The following is a 19,319-nucleotide window of genomic DNA, read 5'->3' on the forward strand; positions in this document are numbered from 1 at the left end:
CACTCACCCCTCCAACCCCCTTCTCCTCTGGTAACCACTAATCTGCTCTCTGTATTTATGAGCTTGTTTTTATGTCATTTTGTTTGCTTGTTATTGTTATTTGTTTTTTAGATTCCACATATGAATAAAACCATACAATGTTTGTCTTTCTCCATCTGACTTATTTCACTTAGCATAATACCCTCAAAGTCCATCCATGTTGTTGCAAATTGCAAGATTTCACCTTTTTTCATGTCTGAGTAGTATTTCATTGTGTGTGTGTGTGTGTGTGTGTGTGTGTGTGTGTGTGTGTGTGTACCAGAACTTATTTATCCATTCATCAATTGATGGTCACTTAGGTTGATTCTATATCTTGGCTTTTGTAAATAATGCTACAATGAACATAGAGGTGCATATATGTTCTCAAATTAGTGTTTTTGTGTTCTTTGGATAAATATCCAGAAGTGGGATAGCTGAGTCGTATGGTAGTTCCCTTCTTAATTTTCTGAGGAACCTCTATTCTGTTTTCCACAGTGCCTACGTGAATTTACAGTCCTACCAAAAGTATATGAGGGTTCTCTTGTTTCCACATCTTCTTCAACATTTATTATTCCTTGTCTTTTTGACAGCAGCCATTCTAACAGGTATGCAGTAATACATCATTGTGTTTTTTATTTGCATTTCCCTGATAGTCAGTGATGTTAAATATCTTTTCATGTGCCTACTGGCCATTTGTAAGTATTCTTTGGAAAAATGTCCATTCAGATTCTCTGCCCATTTTTTTAATGTTATTTTTTATTGTTCAGTTGTATGAGTTCTTTATATATTTTGGATATTAACTCTTTATTTGCAAATATCTTCTTCCATTCAGTAGGTTGCCTTTTCATTTTGATAACAGTCTCCTTAGCTGTGTAGAAGCTTTTTAGTTTCATGTTGTCCCAGTTGTTTATTTTTGCATTTGTTTCCCTTGCATATGGAGTCAGATCCACAAACACCAATGTCAATGTCAACTGCACATGTTTTATTCTTAGGAATTTTATGGCTTCAGGTCATATATTCATGTCTTTAATCCATTTTAAGTTATTTTTTGTGTATGCTGTAAGATAGTGGTCTACTTTCATTCTCTGTATGTGTCTGTCCAATTTTCCCAACACCATTTATTGAAGAGATTGTCCTTTCTCCATCGTATGTTCTTTGCTCCCTTGTCCTAGATTAGTTGTCCATATATGTGTGGGTTTATTTCTGGGCTCTTAATTCCATTCCATTGATCTATGCATCTGTTTCTGTGTCAGTGCCACACTGTTTTGATTGTTGTAGATTTGCATTATAGTTTGAAAACAGAGACTGTGATACCTCCAGCTTAATACTTCTTTCTCAAAATTGTTTTGGCTATTTGAGGTCTTTTGTGGTTCCATACAGATTTTAGAATTACAGCTGGCCCTTCATGGGTTTGAACTGTGCAGGTCCTCTTATACGTGGATTTTTTTTCAATAAATATGTACTATAGTACTACATGATCTGTAGTTGGTTGACTCTGTGGAAAAGAAACCATGGTACAGAGGGCTGACTATAAAGTTATATGCAGATATTCATTTGTGCAGTAGGCTGGCACCCCTAACCCCTATGATGTTCATGGGTAAATGTATTTATTTTAGTTCTGTGAATTATGTCATTGGCATTTATAAGGATTGTACTGAATCTGTAGATTGCTTTGGGGTAGTATGGACATTTTAATAATATTAATTCTTCGAATACATGAGCATGAAATATCTTTCCTTTTTTGTATCTTGTTCAATTTCTTTCATCAGTGTCTTATAGTTTTCAGTATTTAGGTCTTTCACTGCCTTGGTTAAATGTATTTCTAGGTATTCTATTATTTTTGATGTCATTATAAATGGGATTATTTTCTTAATTTCTCTTTCTAATAGCCTGTTATTAGTGTATAAAAACAGAGCAGATTTTTGTATATTGATTTTGTATCCTTTGACTCTCCCCACTTAATTTATTAGTTCTATTGTTTTTTCGTTTTTGTTTTTTTTGGTGGAGTCTTTAGGGTTTTCTATATACAGCATCAAGTCATCTGCAAATAGTGACAGTTTTACTTCTGCCTTTCCAATTGGGTGGCTTTTATTTCTTTTTCTTGCCTAGTCACTGTGGCTAGGACTTCTAATACTATGTTGAATAAAAGTGGTGAGAGTGGACATCCTTGTCTTGTTCCTGATTTAGAGGAAAAGCTTTCAGCTTTTCACTGTTGAACATGATATTAGCTGTGGGATTTTCACATATGGCCTTAATTATGTTGAGGTAAGTTCCCTCTACATCCCCTTTGTTGAGAGTTTTTCTTATAATAAATGTATGTCAAATTGTCAAAAGCTTTTTCTCCATCTATTGAGATAATCATATGATTTTTATCCTCCAATTTGTTAATATGATGCATTATGTTAACTGACTTGCAGATGTTGAACCATCCCTGCATCTCTGGAAAAGTCCAACTTGATTGTGGTGTATGATCCTTTCAATGTATTGTTGGATTAGGTTTGCTAATATTTTGTTGAGAATTTTTGAATCTGTGTTCATCAGTGATATTGGCTCATAATTTAATTGTGTATGTGTGTGTGTGTGCGCACGCACGTGCATGTGTGTGTGGTGTCCTTGCCCTGGTTTTCGTATCAGGGTAATGCTACCTTCATAAAATGTCTTTGAATGTGTTTGGAAGGCTTCCTTCCTCTTTAATTTTTTGTGAAAGTTTGACACTCATAGGTATTAAATTTTTGAATGTTTTGTAGAATTCATTAGTGAAGCCACCTGGTCCTGGGCTTTTGTTTGTTGGAAGGTATCAGATTACTACTTCAATCTCCTTATTAGTAATCAGTCTATTCAGATTTTCTATTTCTTCATGATTCATTCCTGGAAAATTGTGTGTTCCTATGAATTTATCTATTTCTTTAGGTTGTTCAATTTGTTGGTGTATAATTGTTTGTGGTAGGTTCTTTCTCAGAACCTCTTTTGCTGTATCTGATAGATTTTGATATGTTGTATTTATGTTCTCATTTGTCTCTAGATGTTTTTTGATTTCTTCCATGACCCATTGGTTATTCAGTAGCATGTTGCTTAATCTCCATGTTTTTGTCTTTTTTTCCCACTTTTTTTTCTTGTGATTGATTTCCATTTTCTTGCCACTGTGATAAGAAAAGATGCTTGATATGATTTCAATCTTCTTGAATGTATTGTGACTTGTTTTGGACCCTTAACATGTGAACTATCCTGGAGAATGTTCCATGTGCACTTGACAAGAATTTGTATTCTGCTGATTTTGGATGGACTGTTCTATATACCTATTAAGGACTTAATTTGGTGTAAGGTGTTGTTTAGGTCTATTGTTTCCTTATTGATTGTCTGCCAGGATGATCTATCCATTGATGTAACTGGGGTGTTCAAGTCCCTTACTATTATTGTATTGCTTTCAATTTCTCCTTTTAAGTCTGTTAATATTTGCTTTATATATCTTGGTGTTATGTTAGGTACATATACATTTATAAATGTTATATCTTCTTGGTGGACTGGCTCTGTTATCATTATGTAATGCCCTTGTCTTTTATTATCGTCTTTATTTTAAAGTCTACTTTTTGTGATATGAGTATCATATCAGCTTTCTTTTCATTTCCATTTGCATGGAATATCTTTTTCCATCCCTTCACCTTTAGTTTGTGTGTGTTCTTACTCCTGAAGTGAGTCACTTGTAGGCAGCATACAGATGGGTCTTTTTTTTTTTTTTTTAATCCATTTATTCTCCCTAGGTCTTTTCATTGGAAAATTTCATCCATTTACATTTAAAGTAATTATCGATAGGTATGTACATATTGCCACTTTGGTAACTGTTTTCTGGTTTCTGTAGTTTTTCTCTGTTCTTTTCTTCCTCTCTCTTTTCCTTGGGTTTTGGTTGTTTTCTTTAGCATTATTTTTAAATTTCTGTTCATTTTTTTGTGTACTTAATGTTTTTTCCTTGTGATTATCATGAGGCTCACATACTACATTCTAATTAAATAGCAGTTTGTCTTAAGTTGTTAGGAACTTAAATTTGAACACATTCCAAAGCTGTATATTTTCACTTCCCCAAGTGTTTTATACTTTTGATGACACACTTTACATCTTTTTATGTATCCCTTAACTATTGTAATTTTAGTTAATTTTACTACTTTTGCCTTTTAATCCTCATGCTTGCTTTATAAGTAATTGGTATACTACCTTTGCTATATATTTACCTTTTCCAGTGGACTTTTACTTTGTTTTATTAGTATTTAATTACTGACGTTTATTTTCAGTCTAAAGAAGGTCCTTTAACATTTCTCTCAGGGCCAGTTTAGTGGTGGTGAAGTTCTTTAGCTTATGCTTCCCTGGGAAACTCTTAATCTCTCTTTCAATTCTGAATGATAATCCTCCTGGGTATGTTATTGCAAAATTCTTGGTTGGTTGTTTTTTCCTTTCAGCACTTTAAATATGTCATGCCACTCCTTTTGGCCTGTAAGATTTCTGCTGAAAAAAACAAAACAAAACAAAACAAAATAAAACTGCTGATAGCCTTATGAGGTTTCCCTTACATGTAACAGGCTGTTTTTCTCTTGCTGCTTTTAGTATTCGCCCTTTGCCCTTGACTTTTACCATTTTTAATTATAATGTGTCTTGTTATGTGTCTCTTTGGGTCCATCTAACTCAGAATTCTCTGTGCTTTCTGGACCTTGATGTCTGTTTCCTCTCCAGATTATGAAAATTTTCAGCCATTATTTCTTCAATAATTTTTCTCATTTTTTCTTTCTCTTCCTTCTGGGACCACTATAACACAAATGTTATTCCTGTTGATCTTGTCCCAAAGGTTTCTTAAGATGTATTCAGTTTTTAAAATTCTTTATTCATTTTGCTGCTCTGTCTGGGTGAGTTCCATTGGCTTGTCTTCCAGCTTGCTTATTCATTCTTCTACCTCATCCAACTTGTTTTTTGAACCCCTATAGTGTATTTTTCAGTTCAGTTATAACTTCTGTTTGGTATTTCCTCATATTTTGTCTCTTTGTTGAAGTTCTCACTGTGTCTGTCCATTCTTCTCCTGTGTTCAGTGAGAATATTTATGACTATTACTTTGAACTCTTTATAAAGTAGATTGTTTAACTCTGCTTTACTTTGTTTTCTGAGGCATTGTCTTGTTCTTTCACTTGGAACATATTCCTCTGTCTCCTCATTTTGCCTAATTCTCTGTATTTGTCTCTATGTATTAGGTAAATCAGCTTACCTCTCCCAGTCTTGGAGGTGTGACCTTATGTAGGAGATGTTCTGTAGGGCTCAGAAGTGCCAGGCACTCAAGGGGTGTTCCCTATGTGGACTGCATGCATCCTCCTGCTGTGGAGGGGCTGCAGCTGCTGCTGCAGTGTGCTGGTGGGCAGGGCTGGCCTCTATCATGGCTGGCTGTAGGGCCTGGTCATGGTAGCTGCTGGACGCTGGGCAGAGTCACATCCCAGCTGGTTCTGTGGCTTGGCCAAGGCACAGGAGTAGGTGGAGCTCTTTGTAGGGCACATCCCCTGGCAGTAACAGGTTAGATGGAGATTTCGTAAATGGTGCTTTCCAGAGATGGTATTAGCAAGGTACCCTGAGATTTCAAAACTGGCTCCCACCAGTGTCTTAGTCCCCAGGGATCATCTCAACTGGTTCCTGCCTCTCCAGCAGACACTTTAAGATCAGTAAGGGAGTCCCCTTTACCTTTGACCTTTTCAAGTGATTGAAATCACTTTTCAATCTGGTGATTTTGTGCTGGTTTTCAGGTTGACTGAGTCTGCATGTGACCCCTTTAAGAGTGAGTTTTCCATTCCCTGTAGTTCTACAGTTTTCCTGGATGTATTACCCATTGGTTTTCAAAGACATGTGTTTTAGGGGCTCATCTTTCCTGTGAAGGATCTAAGAGTTGGATGGCCTGACGTGAAGTTCAAATCTCTTGCTTCTCAAGGAAAATATCCATACCTTGTGATCCTTCCAGACTGTGAATCCTGTGGCTGGGGTGTGTTTTTTTTCCTTGGCATGACTGCATCTCTGTTTCTCCTAACTGTCCTTTTACCCTTTGTGGCTGTCCTTTCACCCTTTGTTGTGGAGATTCTGTTGTGTTTTCAGTCCCCTTTCAGAGGGAATTATCCCATATGTAGTTGTATATTTGTTGTATCTGTGGGAAGAGTTGAGTTCAGGATCTTCCAGTATCACCATCTTGAACCCTCCCCAATGATTGTTTTTAAATTATCAAACATAAATAAAAACATGAGCAATGATTTTTGAAGAAAATCATAGATATTGAGGGGTTAAGTATCTTGGTTAATTTGGGTTTATACCAACTAAGAGAGCTCCGTGCCTGTGGTTTATGCCAGTAACTGTCTTCCCAAAAGAGTTCTGACATGGTAATCTATGTAAGCAAATCTTCCAACAGTATTTGTCAAAATATATGGTTATAACCTGTAGTGCCTCATAAAATTGATTTAGTGAGGCATGATCAGTAGTTTAAAAATAGATTACAACAAGTTAGAATCAAAAACAGAGAATTGCATTCATGTAGTAAGGGAAAATTATTTTGTAGCATTGTACGTATGTATGTATGTGTGTGTCTCTGTGTGTGTGTGTGTGTGTGTGTGTGTGTGTGAGTGAACTGGGCCACAATGTAAAATATAATTGTGGGAGATGGTTGAAAATGCTTGGATTTTTACAGGGTACCTTAAAATGGATATAAACCAACAGATCAAAAATTAATGTCCTCAATCAGCTATTTGATAAAAATATCAAAGAAAGTAATTATGTCTTCCTTACAAAATAAATTCGATTTTTTTAGGGAGAGAAAGAATAGATAAAAGTCTGGTAGATTGGTTAAGAAAAGCAAGGAGATATGTGATGACCTCTGTGAAACTTCAGGTAATTCAATAATGAAAATGAGTTAAGCTTAGCAAAGTAGACATCTTATAGAGCAGGAGATAATTACCACATTTTGCTGACAATTATAGGTAACTGCTATGACACAAAAAAGATTTCTATCTCAATACAAGATTAATACAATGTGTTTCTCCCATACTTTACAATGAATTTGCTTCATGCTTATCTTAGTATAAGATACTTATGTCTTAGTGTGATATACGTCATTGTAAATAGCACACATCTTATAAAGTACACAGCATTGACCTTTGCCACCTATGTGATCTTAGACACATTATTTATCTTCTTTATTAAATGTAGGCATAAAATTATTTATCTATTAAGGGAAGTCTTAAAATTAAATAATTCATGAAAAGTGCTGCGAATGGTACCCGGTATGTTGCTAAATGTTCAATAAATGTGAGTTTATTTTTTCTCAAGTAGTTCATGATTTTTTTCCCTTAACAACCCATAATTTGCACAGAGACAGTATTCGATAAATAAACATTTGCTGAATTGAATTGAATTGACAACACGGGTTGGGTAAGTAAAATTATTTCCTTTGTGAAGGTGAAGGATTAGATTTAGCAATTTTCCCAAGGTTTATACAGATAGTTTAGGGGAGCGTAGGCTTCTGACCTAGTTCTTATGAGTCGTAAACCAGGCCTCTCCTATAAGGCAAGTGTAATTGACCACTGAGTTGATTTTTAAAACAACCCTGCTACTCTTATGATTGTTTCATGAACATAAAACCCAAAACAGTCTGGAAAATAGTATACTTTGTATCTAATAACGAGTTAATGTTTTTTAAGTACTTATTAACTCTGCTAAGTACTCTGTATGCATTACCTCACTTACTTCTCATAACTTTGAAATACATGCTCTTATTACTCACATTTTATAGATAAAGAAACCGAATTTCAGAGAGGTTAAATAGCTTGATCAAAGTTGTTAGTAGGTAAATTCTAAATCAGTATTTGAACTACAAATCTGATGCAGTTTTATGGACTCTACCACCAACCTTTCCTTAATCTAACTCAGATAAGATATCATATATTCTGAGAGGAATTTTGACTCTTCCTATTTAGGTCCTCGCCATACATTCTTACAAGGAGAAGCAGGCTAGAGAGAACAGAAACAGAAAACTTGCTAATTTTTCAGCTGCTCTTTCATTCATTCAGCATTATAATTTTGTTTGAAGTACTGTGGCATATACATATTTAGATGTATTATTCATTTTTAGTCAAATAGAAAGACAACGCAACCTTTAGAAGTACCCATAATATGAATCCTCTATTAGTGGAGAGCACATTAATAACTTTTTATAATAAAGAAAAGCTATGTGATCTGTGGCAATAGAGAAACACTGAAAGGAAAGGCAGCTATGTATAAAAACATGATATACCTGAATGATATGTCAAGCAGAAAGATATGAAGTGAAAAGCCATTATTTATGGCCTCTTTTAAAAAAAAAGTATACCTACAACCTTCAAAAGTTTGTCTCAGAAAACATTAATTTATAATTTTAATCTGTTGTCGTTTATATGTTAGTTGGGATAGAACTGCAGTATTTAACATTTTTTCCATATTTCTCATATAAGTTATGTTTTATATAATGGATAAGTAAACCAGGAAATATTTCAGAAATCATACGTTAGGTATGAATTTTCTTCACTGCACTTCCCTCATGATGTCTTTGTTTTTGTCTTTATGGTTATGCTTTTTCACCAGAGATGGTTTTCATTTACCTTATTGGTGTTCACCGCTGTGATGACCCAGACACACTGTGCATTGCTGTCATACTGGAATGGAAAGTTGGGGGACGTAAAGGTTCCACTTGGTCCTTGAAGATTAGAGCCACATGTCTTCACTAAAAGAGAAATTGAATTTTAAAAGGTGAGCGTGCCACATGCAAAATCATAGCAATAAAATAACTTGCAAATAGACTTTAAATTCAAAATTGCACAATAATAACCACATTGAAATATATATTATGACATTCTAATGTGACATCGAAATGAGTGTTTTTTACACCCTGAAGTTCACAAGCTCATATTTTAAACATTAATCGAAAACTATGAATAGTTTTAGTTATGAATAAAAGTGTGAAGCATGATAAATTGTCCTCTGACTGTAAATAGGTTAGTTTAATTAGTGAGAGGTTATATTTATTCAATATTGTGTTAACAAAATTCTACAAAGAGGAAGAAGCAAATCTTTGGATTGATTAGCAATTTAAATAGTGTTTTCCTCTCTATTTATTAAGTACACTAGGACTCATAATAGCATAAAACTCATAACTGAAACATCAATATTAAAATTACTTTTTCTGTTCTTATAACTGAATTGGGCCATTCAGATTACAAAAAGAGCTACACTGAAGTAATTTTAAGAAATTCCCACAAAAGTCATGTTATAATATTTCCTCAGTTTTCTAACCCTTCTCTCTTCTAATTAACAAAAGAGTTTCTGACCACACTGTATCTGTCTTGACTTCCTTCTTGAGCACCACAAAAGTTTCTTGGTGGCATTACTTTTGATATGCATTTTTTTTGCCCCATTCCATTAAAATCCTGCCTAAGTCATCTTTTTCCAATCCATCAATAATAATTCATTGTATTTTTAAGTCATGTACAGTTTAATATAGATTTTCATATGCACATAAAACTTTACATATAATCACTTTAAAGATCAGTTTATGGAGGTTCCAAAAGTTTGTTTGACTTGTCCAAGATCACTCAGCTAGTAAATAGCATAGTCAAGATTCGAGCTCAGGTCTTCCAACTTCAAGTCTTATCTTTTTATCATGAAATGTGTGTCTCTCTAGTATGTTAGTATTTTTTAGCTAGTTTTTTTTCCCCTTTAGCTCATATTTTAGCATGAATCTATTCTAGACAACTTTGTGGTGATTTATTGGTTACTTTTAATTTTCTCTTGTTTGTGTCTGACTTCTATATTTTAAACACTAAAACTGTTATTTTATAATAAGGAAAAATTAACAAATGGTATTTTTCTTCCTTCAACATCAATTACCAATCTTCCCTTTTTCATTTACTACCCCACTTCTTGTAAGTCTTCCATGTTCATTACTCCATTTTCTTCTCTCTTGTTCACTTTTATTTTATTTTTTTTCAAATTCCAATTTCCATAGTATAAATACCTTGGCTGATTTTAGGCTACCAAAGCTTTGTCAAGGCCTCACAAAATTTCTAAATATTTAACATTTGGTTTCTTTTTTACAGTTTTATTGAGATATAGTTGGCATATAACATTGTGTAAGTTTAAGGTGAACAACATGATGATTTAATTAACACCTCCATCACCTCACATAATCATCACTTGTGCATGTTTGTGTGTAGCAAGAATTAAAGATGATACAAATAGATGTAGAGATATACCATGTTCTTGGATTGGAAGAACCAACATTGTGAAAATGACTCTACTACCCAAAGCAATCTACAGATTCAATGCAATCCCTATCAAACTACCACTGGCATTTTTCACAGAACTAGAACAAAAAATTTCACAATTTGTATGGAAACACAAAAGACCCTGAATAGCCAAAGCAATCTTGAGAACGAAAAATGGAGCTGGAGGAATCAGGCTCCCTGACTTCAGACTATATTACAAAGCTACAGTAATCAAGACAGTTTGGTACTGGCACAAAAACAGAAATATAGATTAATGGAACAGGATAGAAAGCCCAGAGATAAACCCACGCACATATGGTCACCTTATCTTTGATAAAGGAGGCAAGCATATACAGTGGAGAAAAGACAGCCTCTTCAATAAGTGGTGCTGGGAAAACTGGACAGCTACATGTAAAAGAATGAAATTAGAACACTCCCTGACACCATACACAAAAATAAACTCAAAATGGATTAAAGACCTAAGTGTAAGGCCAGACACTATCAAACTCTTAGAGGAAAACATAGGCAGAACACTCTATGACATAAATCACAGCTAGATCCTTTTTGACCCAGCTCCTAGAGAAATGGAAATAAAAACACAAATAAACAGATGGGACCTAATGAAACTTAAAAGCTTTTGCACAGAAAAGGAAACCATAAACAAGACCAAAAGACAACCCTCAGAATGGGAGAAAATATTTGCAAATGAAGCAACTGACAAAGGATTAATCTCCAAGATTTACAAGCAGCTCATGCAGCTCAATAACAAAAAAACAAACAACCCAATCCAAAAATGGGCAGAAGACCTAAATAGACATTTCTCCAAAGAAGATATACAGATGGCCAACAGACACATGAAAGAATGCTCAACATCATTAATCATTAGAGAAATGCAAATCAAAACTACAATGAGATATCATCTCACACTGCTCAGAATGGCCATCATCCAAAAATCTACAAACAATAAATGCTGGAGAGGGTGTGGAGAAAAGGGAACCCTCTTGCACTGTTGGTGGGAATGTAAATTGATACAGCCACTATGGAGAACAGTATGGAGGTTCCTTAAAAAACTACAAATAGAACTACCATACGACCCAGCAATCCCACTACTGGGCATATACCCTGGGAAAACCATAATTCAAAAAGAGTCATGTACCACAATGTTCATTGCAGCTCTATTTACAATAGCCAGGACATGGAAGCAACCTAAGTGTCCATCATCGGATGAACGGATAAAGAAGATGTGGCACATATATACAATGGAATATTACTCAGCCATAAAAAGAAATGAAATGGAGGTATTTGTAATGATGTGGATGGAGTTAAAGTCTGTCATACAGAGTGAAGTAAGTCAGAAAGAGAAAAACAAATACAGTATGCTAACACATATATATGGAATCTAAGGAAAAAAAAAAAAAAGGCCATGAAGAACCTAGTGGCAAGATGGGAAAAAAGACACAGACCTACTAGAGAATGGACTTGAGGATATGGGGAGGGGGAGGGGTGAGATGTGACAGGGTTAGAGAGTGTCATGGACATATGTACACTACCAAATGTAAAATAGATAGCTAGTGGGAAGCAACCGCATAGCACAGGGAGATCAGCTCGGTGCTTTGTGACCACCTAGAGGGGTGGGATAGGGAGGGTGGGAGGGAGGGAGATGCAAGAGGGAAGAGATATGGGAACATATGTATATGTATAACTGATTCACTTTGTTATAGAGCAGAAACTAACACACCATTGTAAAGCAATTATACTTCAATAAAGATGTTTAAAAAAAATATATGTTTCAGACTGGGAAATTGTCTTTTTTGAAAATGATTTTCTTTTCACATAAAAATAAAGAAAAAAAGCACTCATAAAATGACAAGTAAGAATCACCCATAAATATGCTGGTCTTCCTGACTGCTTCTGTCCAAACCAAAGAGTAACCACTTAACAAGTAAGGTTGTATTTCTGCAAATATTTTCTTTTTGTAGGTGTACATGTTTTTACAAAATTCTTGGCTTTTTGTGTGTTTGAGTGTTTTAAGAAACTCAGCTAATTCTATACATATTCCTCTGAAACTTATTTTCCCCTCATGTATCATGAATACTGTTCTAGGTCAGCATATGCAGATTTATTTAATAGATTTCACAGTCCCAACAGTAGCTTATGGATGCATTGGAAATTTTTGACAGCCTTCAACTATGAGAATAGCACATGGTAATTTGGGGTTTCCTTAATCCTGGGTTGGGGAATGAGAAGACCAGCCATTTGAGCAGATTTGCAACAGCTGATCCATAGCAACCAACATACAATATAACTGAAAGGAAAAATTATCTTGTAAGCCACTAAGATTTTGTGGTTGCTTGTTATACAGCACATGCTAGTGAAAGTTTGTTTTAATTTTTTCAGCTATAAAACAATCCAGGAATGGAGATCTTGGTACCTATATCTTTATACTTGTGCTAATACGTGTTCTTTATATTTGTGCTATCATGGCAGAATGAATTCTTCAAAAGCTTACTTAGCTACGATATGTGAGGATTTAAAAATTGGATAAATATGTGTAAATTACTCCACACTTTTTTTCAGTATACTCTCAAAAATGGTATAAAGAAGAATAGGTCTCCACATTCTCACCAAAATAATAGTGTTATCTATTTGTGTTTTTGTCATTACATTAAATATGTTAATAACATTTTGATTTCCAATTCTCTACATTATTAGTATGGTTTAGCAGTAGTTTTTACTGTTATTTCTATTTCTTTTGCTCTGATTTTTCAGTTCATGTACACTTTTTCTAGTTTCAATTGTCCTTTTCTCATGGTTTTACAGAAGTTTCCTATATATTATCAGTATTAACCATTTTTTATGCATGTTGTAATTACTTTCCCTTTTTTTTTTAATTTGTAAACTTTGCTTTTAATTTTATCTGAAAACTTTTTTAAAAGTACATGTAAATATCAGTATTTTCCTCTAGGGTAGCTGTGTTTTATGTCTTGGTTAGGAAAGGTTTCTTCAAATCTAGGTTTTCAAAAGTTGAAAAGGTTGAAAACACCATCTAATGTTTAATTCTCATACTTTCAAATTTTATGTTATATTTAAACTTTTCATTTATCTGGAAATTATTTTTGTATGGTGTGAAGTAGGGTAGATAATTATATTTTCCAATATATGGATATCTGTTTTCCCAGTAGCATTTATAGTAAACTCTGTTTTACTCCCCACCAATTTAAAATGCCATATGTATTATGTTATGTTATGCTCCACTCCCCCTTTCTCTCAGAAATCCATACATGGATCTGAACTGGTATTTTGTGTATTGATTCACTTATCTATGATTATTTCTCTGAAATACCATACTGTTTAATCACTTCTAATATAGACATTGCAAATCTCGTCACTGTTCAATTTCATTATTTTCTTTGTTATTCTTGAATATCTACTTTTCCATGAACTTTTGGTATGTCAGTTTGTGAAGTTTAAAAAAGATTGGTAGTCTTATTAAATTATATTGAACTCATACATTATTTTGATACAAATTTTCTTCTTCAATGTAGCATTAATAACACAAAGGAGAAAGATAAATGTGATTACAGTAGATGCTTATTAAATGTTTGATAAATAAAGCAGAAATTCCTGATTTAAGTTTTAGAAACACAGAAATAGTAGAAAAAGGAGAAAACTTTCTAAATGTAACAATGAATGTATGAAATTAAAAGAAGTATTAGACTATATAATAAAATGTGAAAACTTTTGCCATTAAAGATTAGAACAAAATATGGATGCTCAAAATCTGTGAAAGCATTCAACATTATCTCAGAAGTTCTAGGTAATGCAATAAAGTAGGAAAAATTTGGAAAGGATTACAAAATAAAAAGGTATCATTTTTTTTTCTTACAATATGCAATTTGCCTACCTAAACTCAAGAGAGCTAATAATTTGTCTACAATTTATACTATGTTATATTTAAGAGTCATGTAAACTGGCTTTGAAGAAAACACGCATATGAAAATTTAAAGTTTTCTTTTATAACAATAATGATCGGCAATTCAAATGGAAAGATCCAATTCACACAAGCAACAAAGTAAATGTGTAATTTTGAAAAACATATATGGCAAGAAAGGTACAAGACTTCTATAAAGAGAACCATAAAAAAAATTCTGAAGGAAATGAAATAAAACCTGTGTAAGTGAAAAGACAGGTTGTGTTCTGGATGGGAAGGCTTGTCACAAAGATGTTAACATCCTGATTTCAGTAGTTTAAAATGAATTGATACAAATTAGCTAATTTTTATATAGTCTTTATATCTATGATTATTTTAACTCTTAGTGCCTCTAACATAGTTATTTTACAATATTCTGTATGTTTTATTCGTGTTCCACCTATATTTTTTAAAAGGTAGAGAAGAATAGCTAATTTATCCTTTTCTAGTCTTGTTTTCGAAGTAAAATGAGCCTATATATAAGGAGACACTGTGAGCTACTGTTAAGAGGATTATGCCCTTTCAAGAAAATGATGTAAGTATAGTAGCAGAAAACAAACAAACAAAATTCATCCTTAACCTCTCTATCAATATACCATAGTCCTATTTTTTCCTCAGGTCAAGCACATAGAGTTAACTATGCTTTGAGAAACACCTAAGAAAAAGGTTAAATACAATGAAATATGTTTTGGTTCAACTGTAACCTCCAGGCATTTAGATTTATGCTGGATATAATGTTTGAACTACTCAAGTAAGAGAAGCAAAAATTTTATTTTTTGGTTAAATAAGAAAGATACAATTCTCAGGTTAAATATTCTTTTTGCATGGAATATACCAGCTGGGTCCGGTCTATAGTGGTCTCTGGGTCTACTGAACCCTGAAGTATCTCTTTCACTCTCTTATTCCAGAATCTTCATGAATTTTTAATAATATTGAGGGACTATTGTGATCCTGTTCCAACATATTCTCAGGATTTGAAAATTCCTTAAAGCTCCTTCCACTCACTTACTTGCAATTCCTTAAACACAGTGAGAATGTTTCCACTTAAGACGTTAGTACTTGCTTTTTTTTTCACTTTGTATAGGTTTCTCCTCAAACAGTTCTTAATAAATAGTCTATTCTGACTAATCTATATGACTAACCTATCTAAACTTTAGATTTTTAAGTATCACCTTCATACACTACATACACAGAGATATACATATTTACACAAAGTATATACACATGCATACATGTGTACACACACACATATATACCATTGTTTACTGTCTCTTTTCCTTATTAGAATGACAGCTACATGAGAGCAAGGACTAGGTTTTGTTCACCATGGTGTCTCCAGTGCCTAGAACAGCGTGTGGCCCATAGTAGATACTCACTAAATACAGGAATGAATGAATGAGACCATGATTAAAATAATGAGAGTCACAACAAAGATTTGATTTTGTTTCTGGTTTCTATCTTTCTTCCCCCCACCTCCTTTGCATGTAGTGGCAATTTAGGCCACCACCCTTTTGTGGATATTGTCATCCACCTAGGATTCACTAACAGCTCTGTGAACAATTAATCTCTATTGTCTCCTGCCCTAAGGCTGTGTCTTAGGTATGTTGGAAGATTTCTAGCAAGTAACAATTCTTTGTTATGAGGGGCACGATAGCCTATGACTTTAACGGAGTCATTAGGATGAAGTCCAAATGGCTTTGTAGTTTGTGTATCTTTACTATCCCTGCATCTTCAACTTACTTTGTGTTCACACTTGAGCAAATCCAAACCATCTGAATCTCATTCTTTTACCTGTAAACTTAGACAGTTACACTATATCACCCATTCTCTCTGACAGGCATACAATGACCTTACACTATATTATGCAGTTATCTCTGTGCTCTTAATGGTTTCTCCCAATAGGTGCAATGAGGTTAGTAGAGCCTGGAAGTTATGTTGTTGTCCAATCTCAGAGACATAGCTTTATTGTTATTAGAATGGTTTGATGATGTATGAAACATGGAAAATTATGGACTTTTTAGTAAAAAAAAATTAATTTGAAATCTGATGTATTTGTAACATTTCCCTTTTCTTTCACCTGTGAATTAACATTGTGATCTTACCCTAGCAGAAGTATTTCCATTTCTATCTTTCAATATCCACAGTGATCTCTTTTCTTATTATTCAGGGATGAGACTTATAGTATTAGATCATTTCTGAGAATAACTTGACATTGGCCACAGAATAAACTATATTTCTTATGCTACACAAGAGGTGACAGACAAAGCAGGTGACATTAATTTTAACTTAGTAGAGTTTCTATTGCTCCTAGAAACTCTAACTTGTAACTTGGAAAATTAGACGTTCTAATAAGGTATGACAATGAATGTATATAACAATGAGTAAGTATGAATAGCCCAAAATTGTGAGCTTCACCAAACCAGAATGGCTTAGACTATGGGAGATGTACCAACAAAAAGCTTATTTGTGCTAGGGTTTCTGATAGGGCCCTGCTAGGTACAACAATAAATATTGCTAGGGAAAAACATAAAATGACTGAAACTGAATAAGTGTTGGTACTTAATGATGGACAACTTCTAGTATTCAATGGGACTTGAATATGGAGAGACATGGTATGGTTACCTCCCAGACATGAAAGGGAACTAGCCCTGATCTCACAGAGGTAAACTAGGGCAAGCGTTACTCACAATTTCTTTCTAATCTGTCTTTGCCCAAACACCACCAGTGGTAATTGAACTCTATCCTTACTATCTATACTTTGCAACAAGGTTGTTAGCGTGTATTTTTATTATGACATTTGATTAAAGCAGAAAGTGGGGATTTTGTTGGATTGATTTTAATTATTTATTTTCTCTCCAAAAGACTGTCTCCTGGGACTAAGACCCAGGAGAGGAAAAATAGAGTGGTGATAGTATGTCCAGTCATTTAATAACAATTTTAAAAATGTAAATTTATTTTGGATTCCAAGATAGTGAAGCAAGCAAATTATATGTTATAAATAAGAAATATTCAATGGTGGTTGTTTGAGGGAATCAGACTTATTATAGTTTTGTAAACTTCAGTAAGAATCTAGCACCTAAAACTTTATATGTCATGATATAAACTGATATTAAGCTTATATTATAAGCTGATATACACATAAAATTTAAACTGATATTATAGCAATACATTATTAATACCACAAAGCAAAATTGATATTTTTATTATTTACTGATCAAATATGTTCCAGATCTAGAAACAAATATGATCTAACAGTTAAGAACTTTTGTTCAGTGAATGTAATCATCAAATTGTTCACTGAAAATAAAAATTAACTTTCACATTTCAATGTAATTTTTCTGATAAATTCTACATACTAATTTTAGATGATATATTTTAATTTATTTGTGAAAGTTAAATGCTGTACAATACTTATTCTGCAAATTCATGTATTCCAAAAACATTAAATGAGTGCATTATTCTGTTTGACACACTGTGCTAGACGCTGAAAGGTAAAGAAGACAGTCAAGGTCTCTGCCCTCATGGAGTTTACAGTCTAGAAGAGAAGAGAAATACTAAACTAGTAGATAAAGTTGGATTTAAGAGAGGCCATGGAAGTAATAGATCAAGAAAGGCTATGGAAGTAGATAACAGATCAGGAAAGACTACTCATATGAAGTGACATAGAAAAATAATTGTTTTATTTCTATGTTTTGTCCCCCCTTATGTAGTAATTTAGGAGTCTTTCTCCTGTGGCTTTTATAGAATCCTTATAAAGAATAAACATTATAAAAAAATTGAGGGTGAACTTGTACAACAATAACAAGGTATTCATTTCCATGTAACACTTTTTGAGACATCTTTTAAAATTAATATGTGATCATTACTATTAGAGATGGTTGAATGAAAATGCTTTAGGGACATTCTAAGGAAAAAAAAAAACACCCCATGTTGGCAGATGTATATGTGTTGAATATAAAATAATCTACTGATAAAAAATGACTGAGAAAATAAAATGGCTCAAGATATTTAAAAATTTCTTAGACAAGTTATAGGAGATACAAAAGCTATATTAGTTCAAACAAAAAATAAATATTTTTAAAGTTGTGAAAAATATTTTATAAATTAAAGTAAAAATTTTAACGAAGTTATTAGCAACCTAATGAAGAAAAAATGCTTTGAAAATGAAAAGGTTTGGGGAATTAATTTTTAACTGGGATCAGAAAAGATTTGCTGTAAACAATGAATAAGGTAGAAATTTATTATCAAAGTGGACAAAGGAAAACAGGACAAATGAGAAGAATACCACCAGAACTAGTGTCTGCTTTCTTAATGGACATAAATAGGAACTGTGGAGTTTTCACACAGAAAATAAACTGCATTAAATAAGGTACAGATATATGACTTAAGTGTCAAAATTCTACTCATTCCGCACGATATTTGGCATATGTCTTGAAGGACTACGTTCAAAAACAATTTATCTTTCTCTTGCATTTTTTTTGTTTTCTGGGAAGGAAACTGCTAATAGTTTGGAAAGTTTCACACAGAGTTATTTTTATTATGAAGTGAAATTCTACATTGGAGTTTCCTCTATAACAGTCTTAAACCCAGAAAAGTAGATTTAAGTAATGCCTTGAAATATGGTTATAATGCTTTCAATATGTCAGAATTTCATTTTGTTCTTATTTTACTTGTTTAATAATTATTTAATATAGTATATAATTTCAGCTACCTGAAAAAATGTTGAATTATTAAACTAAGACCTGTTATTAAACTTCAGACAAACAGGTATAGAAACAGTTCTTCAAATCAATTAGAATTCTCATATTGTTGACTGTTGGTCATGAAACACACACACACACACACACACACACACACACACAAACTCCTGAAAGTGAATGATAAAACCTATTTAAATCAGTGTCTGGAACTACCAAAAAGTAGTTCAGTTTAATAACATTTAATTGGACATCTTAGTCTCTATGTCTTCATGAGAAGCTGATAAAATGTCAGAAGTAGAGTAACAATTAGGACTAATCTTCAAATACATC

The 19,319-nt window shown here is 33.3% G+C and overlaps 1 protein-coding gene and 2 long non-coding RNA genes across 4 annotated transcripts in view; 2 read left to right on the top strand and 1 right to left on the bottom strand.

Moving 5' to 3' along the window:
• The window catches only part of LOC309646718, a 76,940-nt gene extending 62,152 nt beyond the window's left edge, over nt 1-14,788 (top strand). Inside the window, exon 2 of the long non-coding RNA XR_014255558.1 lies at nt 11,466-14,788. This is a non-coding gene — a long non-coding RNA (uncharacterized lncRNA). The remainder of the gene's footprint in view (nt 1-11,465) is intronic.
• Nucleotides 1-19,319, bottom strand: part of CSMD3 (CUB and Sushi multiple domains 3) — a 1,197,521-nt gene that overhangs the window by 650,883 nt on the left and 527,319 nt on the right. For both annotated transcript variants that reach the window (XM_082433293.1, XM_082433292.1), the window contains one exon: nt 8,658-8,779. In XM_082433293.1, coding sequence (XP_082289419.1) covers nt 8,658-8,779 — 122 coding nt within the window. The remainder of the gene's footprint in view (nt 1-8,657; nt 8,780-19,319) is intronic.
• Nucleotides 1-19,319, top strand: part of LOC309646713 — a 728,077-nt gene that overhangs the window by 392,607 nt on the left and 316,151 nt on the right. The gene's annotated exons all lie outside the window — the stretch shown is intronic.

This window comes from Balaenoptera physalus (assembly GCF_965194825.1).
Source record: "Balaenoptera physalus genome assembly, chromosome: 17".
Classification (NCBI taxonomy): domain Eukaryota; kingdom Metazoa; phylum Chordata; class Mammalia; order Artiodactyla; family Balaenopteridae; genus Balaenoptera; species Balaenoptera physalus.